This window comes from Equus quagga, chromosome 8 (assembly GCF_021613505.1).
Source record: "Equus quagga isolate Etosha38 chromosome 8, UCLA_HA_Equagga_1.0, whole genome shotgun sequence".
NCBI lineage: Eukaryota > Metazoa > Chordata > Mammalia > Perissodactyla > Equidae > Equus > Equus quagga.
Window position 1 is genome coordinate 2,333,219 of NC_060274.1, and position 10,370 is coordinate 2,343,588.

Sequence of the window (10,370 nt, forward strand, 5' to 3'; positions counted from 1 at the left end):
ACGGGGCGGGACAGAGCGCCCAGAAATGAACCCACACAGACATAGCCAATTTTTTGACAAAGGAGCCACGAATATACAATGGAAAGAGGACGCTCTTCAACAAACGGTGCTGGGAAAACTGGACGGCCACAGGCACAGAAATGAAACTGGACCCCTATCATACACCACCCAAAAAAATTAACTCAAAATGGATTAAAGACTTGAATCTAAGACCTGAATCCACAAAACTCCTAGAATAAAACAGGCAGTAACCTTGACATTGGCCTTGGTGATGATTTTTTTAATCTGACACCAAAAGCAAAGCTAACAAAAACCAGAAATAAATAAGTGGGACCACATCAAACTAAAGAGCTTCTGCACAGCAAAGGAAACCACCAACAAAATGAAAAGGCAACCTATGGAATGGGAGAAAATATTTGCAAATCATGTATCTGTTCAGGGGTTAATACCCAAAATATATAAAGAACTCATACAACTCAGAAAAACACAAACAATCCCAATAAAAACTGAGCAGAAGATCTAAATAGACATTTTTCCAAAGAAGACATACGAACGGCCAAGAGGTACATGAAAAGGTGCTCACATCACTAAACATCAGGGAAATGCAAATTAAAACCACAAGGAGATATCACCTCACACCTGTCAGAATGGCTATTATCAAAAAGACAAGAAATAACAAGTGTTGGCGAGGGCGTGGAGAAAAGGGAACCCTTGCACACTGTTGGTGGGAATGTAAACTGGTGCAGCCACTATGGAAACCAGTGTGGAGGCCCCTTGAAAAATTGAAAATAGAACTACCGTATAATCCAGCAATTCCACTTCTGGGTATTTATCCAAAGAAAACAAAAACACTAACTCAAAAAGATATATGCATCCCCACGTTCACTGCAGCGTTACTTACAACCACCAAGACACAGAAACAACCTAAGTGCCCAGTGATGATGAACGGATAAAGAAAATGTAGCATATAAACAATGGAATATCATTCGACCATGAAAAAGGAGGAAACTGCACCATTTTCGAGAACACGGATGCACCCTCAGGGCAGGATGTTAAGTGAAATAAGTCAGAGAGAGACAAATACCCTGTGATCTCACTTAAATGTGGAACCAAAAAAAAAAACAAACCTCAGCTCAGAGATAACTTAGCACCGACTGGTAGTTGCCAGAGGCAGGGGAAGATGAACAAAATGGGCCCGAAGGTACAAACTCTCAGTTATAAAATAAATGAGCCATGGGACGTAGCGCCCGGCACGGTGACTACAGTTGACAATACTGCAGTGCATATCGGAAAGTTGCAAAGAAAGTAAATTCTTTTTTTTTTTTAAGGATTGGCACCTGAGCTAACAACTGTTGCCAATCTTCTTTTTTTTTGTTCCCTTCTGCTTTTTCTCCCCAAATCCCCCTGGCACACAGCTGTATACTTAGTTGTGGGTCCTTCTAGTTGTGGCATGTGAGACGCGGCCTCAGCATGGCCTGATGAGCAGTGCCATGTCCGCGCCAGGATCCGAACCGGCGGAACCCTGGGCCGCGGAAGCAGAGCGCGAGAACTTAACCACTCGGCCACGGGGCCGGTCCTGAAAGTAAATTCTTAAAAGTCCTCATCACAAAAAAATTTTGTAATCATGATGATGGATGTTAACTAGACCGGTTGTGGTGATCATTTCACAATACATATGAACATCGAATCATCATGCTATAAACCTGAAACTAATATAATGTTATATGTCAATTATATCTTAATAAACATATATATACACACACACACACGTGTGGAAAAAAAAACACATGGGTTATCTACCTAGGAATTTGTGTAATAGTTTGACATCAGAACAAAAGTAATGTTTACAAAAAAATGGAAGTCCTTTCCAATTTATGGATGTACATGTAAGTACTGGTATAGTCAACCACTAAGCAGTTTTCACTAGTTTTGCAAGAAGATATAACGATAAAAATAAAATTCCACAGCACGTTCTTCTCAATGCAATCCGAGCCCTGTTCTTAGATGTCCCCTGCCTTTGGCCAGAGATACGATGAGAAGAGACAACTGCAGGCCTGCAAAGCAAGAGCCACTGTACAAACAGCAGCAGACTGATGTTCTCACCGCAGAACACCACCACGCTAAACCAAAGGACTGACGGCGACAGCGGGACAGAGACAGTCGTGGAATCGTGTTTATACACAAAGACAGACAGGGACAGCAACACTAGGAACACCATCAAAGTAAACAGAAAACTCAAAAATAAGGCACAACTGCAAACGAGAGGCAACAGCGCAGGCACTGCTGAAAGACAACACGCAACGCAGCAGGACAAACTGCTCCGTGTGACCCGTCTCTGCCGAAACGTGCCAGGAGCCCACGGGAAGAATACCAAGCAGGCATACTTTGCCCCGTCCTTCCCAGGAACCCGTGGAGACGGACGTCAGGCAGGCAAGGGGGAAACGGCTGATCAGTGATGTGACCTCAGGAAAGCAGCATTAAAACCCGGCCCTCCCAGACACAGAAGGAAGGATGAGGTGAGAGGCAGGCTCAGGCTGAGCTGAGAGCTGGAAGAGAGCCAGACAGAAACAGATTTTCTTGAGAAGTAGAGGGTTAAGGCACACGCTGGGTTCTCTGGGAACTAAGAGGCAGGGGTATGTGCTGAAACCTGGAGCTCAAGGCCAGAGGCTGGGAACAGCGGGTCTCCAACAGCCCACGGTGACTCCAGTCTCCAACCTGCCTCCGTGATCTGTGAGGATCCAGTGCTGCCCGGGAAGAAGACACTGGGTCTGACGCGCGCTAGCTGCCTTTCACCCGTTTCCTTTGCCAGGGCTCAGAATGGACGGAGGCTGGAAAAGCAGCAGAGCTCAGTGATAACCACCAAGAACAACCACACTGGAATTAAAAACGCCGATGAGCTGCATTATAAAGACCAACACGAAGAAACTCTCAAATTCACAGCTGGCCCCCAGCATAAGCTCCGGGTGGTCAACCAGAGGTCATGGAAGAAAACTGCAGGACACACGACCCAGAGAAGACCGCCACCGCAGGGGGCTTTCTGGCTGCGTCCAACAGCAGGAGGGAGCTCGTGCAGCTGCTTTGCCCAGCCCAGGCCCCACCAACCTGCAAAGCGGGTAATAAAAGCAGCTAAACAGCATACTCTTTTCTAAAATTGTCATTACCAAAAGAAATCTTATTCTCTCCCCCGCAGAACAGTTTTACTAGATAGTCAGACGGGTTTCTGTCTTCCAGCAACAGGCCCACCGTGCAAGTCCTCAGAGAGGCACCAGGCGGCGCTAAAACATTCGGAATTGTAAGAGATCTTCATGCGCTTCACCATCAGAAACAGAAAAAACCACCTCAACAAAAAACCCTAGTTACACAGAACATCCTAACTTCACGAAAGAAGAAATAAAGTACTGTTCTAAAGAATCAGCTAAAAAACAGAATTTAAACATGATTTCAAAACCAGCCACAACTTCCAATTTTAAGATGAACACCTTTCTTCTTCTCCCCTCTGAAACCAACCCAAATCAACAAGAATCAGAACCACAAACCCCACTTTGAATTTTTAAAAATTAAAACAAAATAAAAAATGAAAACAGAATAAAAAATGAAAAAATGTAATCTATGCCTACTTCAGATTACTTTGAGCATTTCTTAAAGTTGACATGGACTAATTACCCAGGCTTATGTCTGGGACCCTTCACTGTGAGGCCTCCGTCCACGGATCTCTTGGCAAGCGCGTGGTCCTGGCTGGGGTCCACAAACTTGAACACGTGGGATGCCCCAAACTGCACCTTCATCCCACTCTGCAGCACGGTCGTCTCTGAGATGCGCTGTCCTTCCACGTAGGTCTCTGCATCCATGCTTCTCGGAGTGACGGTGACAACTCCGTCCATGTTCGTGAGGTCACAGTGATGGGGCTGAATTCCTGAACCAAACAACTAAAAGAAAATCACAGAAACTTCCACCAGCAAGTACAGAGTATTATAAACAGAATTTTGAAACTGCGAGTTTCCCTTTTATGTAATATAATCTAATAGGCTTTGGATTTCTGGTGTTTTTAGTGGATTTTCCTCCAGTAGTATCTAAGTAATTAAACACTGCCAAAATTGTGTCAAAATAAGTGAACATTTTACTTTTAGCATGTAGTCACTTGATTTAAGGCGTTAAAAAGCATATGGCCATCCCACACACTCCTTAGATAGTAATGGGTAACTCCATACAGATCATCATTACAAACTCCTATTTACCTGCTTTACTGCTGGGCTAAGCAGGAGGGGATGTTAGAACTGGAAATGACACTAATAATCTGACCCGTTATTTCACAATGAGAAAGGAGAATACAGAGGAAGAGTGACTTGCCCAAGTTCAGCTTTGATGAAGCCACAAACCTTACTCAAAGCTCATGTGAGACCATCTTAACTACATACTTTCGAGCTGTATTCAGCTAACGCTTCCAGTGACAGGCACTCTCACACAGGCTATCTCCCTTAATCCTGAAACGCACCTATGAAATGATGCCCATCTTTTGGAGAAGAGTAAAGCGCCTCGGCAGAATGCCACAACCACTCCTAGTCTTAGAGGTGGAGCGTGGACACACACGCACAGTGCTCTCTCCACGCCACGGCCAAGGAAGTGACCCGGGAAACAAGCCATTTGTATCAGGACACAGTCCTCACCATTCCCCACGGGGGCCTGCGCTCCCCAGCCGCGGCCCAGCACTCCACGCCCTCACCCCTGAAATGTAAGCCCACAGAAGGGAGCGAGGGCCGCCCATGACCGCGTACCTGGATGGAGCTGTCATCCAGCTTGTCCGTCCCGACCTCAGTCACGCTTAACTGAAGGCGGTAAAGCTTGGGCTTATCTCTGGAGTCAGAACCGTCTGCGAGAAGAGAAGAAACACGGCTTCATTTGCAGGTCTAATGTTCCTGGCAGGTTATGTGAAACGAGCAAACAAAGGTTATCGTAGAAATGACACTACAGTTCTCAATTCTCAGGATTTCTTTTCAAAGAACTCTCCAAATTTGTATCATGCAATTTCACTAACTGGATACAGAAAATTCAAATTAAGACAAAAATACATAAGCCTCTGTTTAGCATATAATTTAAGGTGCTAACACTGTCATTCATACCAACGTTTTATCACATAAAAAGAAATTTTCTCCACCACACACCTCCAGATTTTTGTTAATGACTCTGAAGAACAATTCTATTAGCCAACGATGATCATCAAAGACACACAAGCCCTCCCCACAGACCAGGTCCTTCCTACGGTAAACCACGGGCTGACGGGGCACAGGCGCATCCCTGACGCAGCCTTGTAAATGTATGTGCGACTGCAGAGCTCACTGCACACCTCCTGAACCAAGATCCTTGGGGAGGAGGCCCAAGAGTCTTCTGAATAATCTCGCCAAGTGATCCTAATGTCCATCACTGACAGAAGTTCCAGTAAGAACCACAGCTGGAAGCACAGAGTGCAACTTGGGGTGAAGGACAGAAAGGGAGACTGGGTGTTTGTTTTGACTTTTTAAAAACTGCTGCTGAGGAAGATTTGCCCTGAGCTCACATCTGTGCCCATCTTCCTCTATTTCGTATGTGGGATGCCACCACAGCATGGCTGACGAGTGGTGTGGGTCTGCGCCTGGGATCTGAACCCATGAACCTGGGCCACCAAAGCCAAGTGCGCCAAACTTAACCACTACACCATGGGGCCGGCCCCTGTTTTTGTCATTTTATACCCTCATGACCTGCTGAGATTTTTCGTCTCCCTGTGCATGAATTTCTACGATGGGGATGGCTTGGGGGGGAGGAGGAGGAGGAGGAGGAGGAGGAGGAGGAGGAGGAGGAGGAGGAGGAGCCATTGCCTAGACACGTGTCCCATTACACCCAGCTACGTGCACTCCCTTCTCACCTACTGCATCTCATCCATACAGGGTGATGTCCATTGACGACTTACTGACTTCAGAGTTGTTAATACACGGGGAAGCGCACCTCACAGAATCAGTGCATCACGACACTCTCACAGTGGGACAGTCAGCGGGGTTTGTGTACACACTATGCAGAGGCTCCATGCCAGGCCCAGGAGAGCCCCCAAACTCCTGCACTGACGCCTCCAGAACCTCCAGAAATGCTCGTTAGGTTGCCAGTTACAACCTGTGGTCGCTGGAATCAGGAATGTAAGCCACACGAGCTTCAGAAGTTGAACGTCTGGAGGACACAAGTGTTGCAGACTGCTACAGTCTCTTAGCTGTGGGTGGTCTAACTCTCACAGACAAGACACCACGAACGCGCAAGCTCTGTTAGAACTGTTGCTGACTTCAGAGTGCACAAAACAGCATTCTAGTAACAAAACTTTCTAGTTTTGAAATATTTTGGAGATCTGTGAAATCTGGGTAAAGGAAAGAGACTGAAATGGTGTTGGAGAGACACTGATGTGTAACACGCGTTATCACATTGGCTCGTCATCCTGCTGCCTCACAGCATGCTGGAATATCCTCATTGTATATGGTGGCAATTGACTCCAAGTCCTGATCCAAAACGAGGCGCTAGAATCACCCGGGGTGCCCCAGCCGTGGGCAGCTCCCTTCCAGGCCTGCTGAGCTCACAGACCCCAGGAATGTTTGTTTTGCTTGCTTTTAACCCCACAGGCGGTCCTAATGAACACTCCTGGGCAAGAAACACCACGTGTGCTCTCACCACACAGAGCACCAGCCCATTCATCCTGATGCATCCACCCTACTCTATGATGATTTCCATTTACTTGTCTCCTCCATCTCTGAGCTCCTTGCTGGCTAGGTTTTTAAAAAACCTCTTTATCCTGGCACTTGGCACAGTGTCTGGTCCACAGTACACATTCAATAAAGATTTAATGGATTAACAGTGAACAATTATTAACTAAAAATGAAAAAAACATTATGGTCACACAGAAATTACGCAAAAGAATTATAAAAGTAAAAGAAGCCAATAGGTGATCAAGAACAATTATTTCAACACAAAGTTAAAAAAACACAAGAACATGAAAAATATGTCATTTAGGGGTGAAAGGAAAACTCACATTAATATTCTTCTGAGTTCTGAATGCTTCTGAAAGTCCTCCTGTGAGCTAATAAATGGACATTACATACTCTTCCATGTCAACAGATTTAGAAATAAACAGAGAACAGGAGAAACATAAACGTCCTCCCCAGTCTCTCCTTTCTTACGGTTTCATTATAACGGGAATCTATCCACAGATGCATCAGAAATACATTTCTTTCCAAGACCTTTTTTTTTTGACAAATCCTTATAGATAGATTTTTAATAACCTAAACAGTGGCCACAGGATTTAGGAGATAAAATGGAGCTTGGCTCGAGCTCGGGGAGGGAGGAGACCAAAGGGGCATGGCGGCAGGGATGTCCAAATAACCGACATCTTTCTTATCACAGTCCATTCATTTCCCTCTCCTTATTAAAAGCATGACGATCATCTCAGAGGCAGTAACAAACACACAGAATTGTTGCCTAAAACACAAACCTTCAATTTTCTCCCCTTCCGCAGCAGCTATTCCACTGCCTGTCACTATTCTAACAGTCGATTTCTGCCCAGAATGTCTGAGCACCTTTCTTCCCATGAGATAACTAAAACCAATCTGGAGCTTTTAAAAGTAGAGATGAAGCTAAGTAACCTGACCACATACAACAGTACTTCTACCAGAAGGTTTAAAAAAAGTTTTTTTAACTTTATAACTTTGTGTTAAAAATATGTGACACATTCATGTGGTTCAAACTTCAAAAGGCACGCAGCACCCTCCTTCCGTGTCTCCGTCCGGTGCTCCCCGTCAGAGCAAATCTTCAAAACCTCCATCATGCACACAGAATTGACCAATCGGATACACCGTCTTCTTTCTCCTTTTCTTTTGCATAAACATTAGAATACTATTTAGGGTTGTTAATGAAATCCAGTTAAATATGTGCAATATTTGGGACAAACTTAACACTAAAATATTGGTGTTTTATCTGAAATTCAAATTTATCTGAGAGTCCTGAATTTTATTTGCCAACCCTGGCAGCCCTAAATTACCACTCACACTGTTATGCATCTTATTTGTCTATTTTTTTAATTGAGATGTAACAAAGTTTCATTTAATATTCTAAATATTAAGGAAAAATAGACCCTTAGGAACACAACCTAAGAACATTTTTTAAAGGGCACTTTTGTTTTTACTGTAATTGTTTTTTACCCTCTTGTTTCTACAATACTGCTATCCCTCCAACTCGGCTTTTGCCGTCAGCCGCTTTCCAGGCTGAACTCTTGGGAAGCTGGTTTGACTTTGGTGCTAAACATTTCCTCTTTGCCCACCATTTAAGAACGGGGCTGGGGCGCATGCATTTACGAGATGCAGAGTGCGCCCCTCGCCCCAGCACTGTGCTGGGAGGGCAGTAACAGTGACAACAGAAATGCACACTCCCAGAGAGCTCGCATTTTAGTGAACCAACACAACAGTCAAACTATCAAAATATTTTTGTAGCTCATTTAAACTTAAATCTTAGAGCATATTCTCACTAACTTTATTGGACAAAACCTCTCTTCAAACAGAACTGGCAAAAAACTAAGAACACTTTGGTCAAAGTCGATGACCAAATACAACAAAGTCATATCACGCGCATCTGTCTGTGCGCGTCAGGCACAAAGGAAGCGCATTCTTCTCTCCGCTGTCCCACCAGCTTACAGTATGAAATTAACAAACACGTGCAAGGGTTAAGGAATCCTTTTCAGGAACAAAATAACAACAACAAAACACATGTCTTGGACTCCATATATACGAATATAAAAATAGGTAACAAATATCACTTATTTCTATTTTTTAGAAAAAAACAAAAAACCCAAACTCCAAGTTTGGTTAATATCCAATGAAAACTTGTACGATCAGTTTGGAGAAAATTCAACAAACCAATATAAGATGCTAAAAGGTGACTAAACTTCATACGGCACAGAAAAGTATTTGATTTTACATTCAAATATAACAATTTACATGTAATAAAATGTACATTCAATGTAAAAAAAATAACATTTAAAGATAAAAACAGACAAAAAAGGAGTATTTCCATAAAACCAACAACTATATGTACTATCTAAGATGACAAAGACTGAGATGCACAAAATTTGAGAAACATATTTCAAGTAAGAAAACTCAGCTTTGCTAACAAACGAATTTCCACCAGGAGAACAAGGAGACTCTAAGGAATATCCTCAAACCTGGCCAGAATGTAAGCTAGCGCCCTACAAAAAAGATCATCAATACGAGCGCACACCAAGTTTACGGCAGATTCTCTTCTTCAGCCTCCTAAGGATGATCAGACACAGGGCGCTGGACCGGGACGCCTCCTCCCCGTCACATCACAGCTGCATCACGTGACAGCAGTGAAGACAACAGCTCTTCTCGCCGACCTGCCTCTCAGGCTCCTTTCTTTCTTACCTCACCATATCCTCATTCTCTTTCCCCCCATATTTCTGCCTCCTCCTCCCCTTTCTCCCCTTCTTCCTAACTTTTTTTGGGAGGGGAGAAGCGCAAGGATAGGAAAGCAGTTCCCCCCTTCTTTAGTCTAATTTCTCACTTAAGACAGCCTGAATAAAGAAAGTGGACATTTTTGCAAAATCAGCTTTTATTAATGAAATGAATTCTGGATATGGAACCCTTAGTAGATTAGAATGAAATGATAGCACATTAAATTTCTTAACATCTAAGTTATTATATCAGTTCAAAACTAACACATAAAACAGTTGGTCAGTAACATTCTGTGCCCATGAGCTTCTGCGAGCGCCCAGTTCAAAAAGTAGTATGAAGACAGCATTACCTTCGTAAGTGTGATAGTTGTAGTAGGCAAAGTGATTCCTTCTCCCTGGGGTTACAAACACATGCAGAGGACCCAGGTGAAGGCAGCATCAGCAGGACAGAGGCCATGCAGAACACGCGGGACAGGACGGAGGAGAGAGACAGGAGAGGGTGAGCTGTAGTGAGAAACTTTCAAAGGATGAGAAGTCTATTTCACCCCGCAGCTCTCAGAGCCGTGAGGGCAAGACAACAGTGCTCCAGGCAGTGTGCGGTTTAGAAACCGGTGCAGACTGTTCAGGAAAACACCAAGACAACAGGTGAGTCACCACGCCGCAGGAGAGCGACAGCGAGTTAATCATGGAGAAGACGACACCCCACCCTGCCGATTCCTTCCGCAGAGAGAACACCTCAAACCCAAAGCAATCCCATCCCTTTACACTCCACTCCTCCGAGACACTGCATGAGCACACGCCCGCACGGCCACAGCCGCCAGTGCACAACCTCAACCACCGCACTTTACCCTCCACTCCTCCACGACAGTGTGAGCACACGCCCGCACGGCCACAGCCGCCA

General features: G+C 44.5%; 1 protein-coding gene across 7 annotated transcripts in view; it reads right to left on the bottom strand.

Moving 5' to 3' along the window:
* Positions 1–10,370, bottom strand: part of AFDN (afadin, adherens junction formation factor) — a 109,815-nt gene that overhangs the window by 67,518 nt on the left and 31,927 nt on the right. For 4 of the 7 annotated variants that reach the window (XM_046670535.1, XM_046670533.1, XM_046670534.1 and 1 more), the window contains exons 9-11: positions 9,820–9,864; positions 4,773–4,867; positions 3,664–3,926 (exon numbers count right to left, since the gene is read on the bottom strand). In XM_046670535.1, coding sequence (XP_046526491.1) covers positions 3,664–3,926; positions 4,773–4,867; positions 9,820–9,864 — 403 coding nt within the window. The remainder of the gene's footprint in view (positions 1–3,663; positions 3,927–4,772; positions 4,868–9,819; positions 9,865–10,370) is intronic. The other 3 variants (XM_046670531.1, XM_046670537.1, XM_046670536.1) reach the window with 1 other exon arrangement.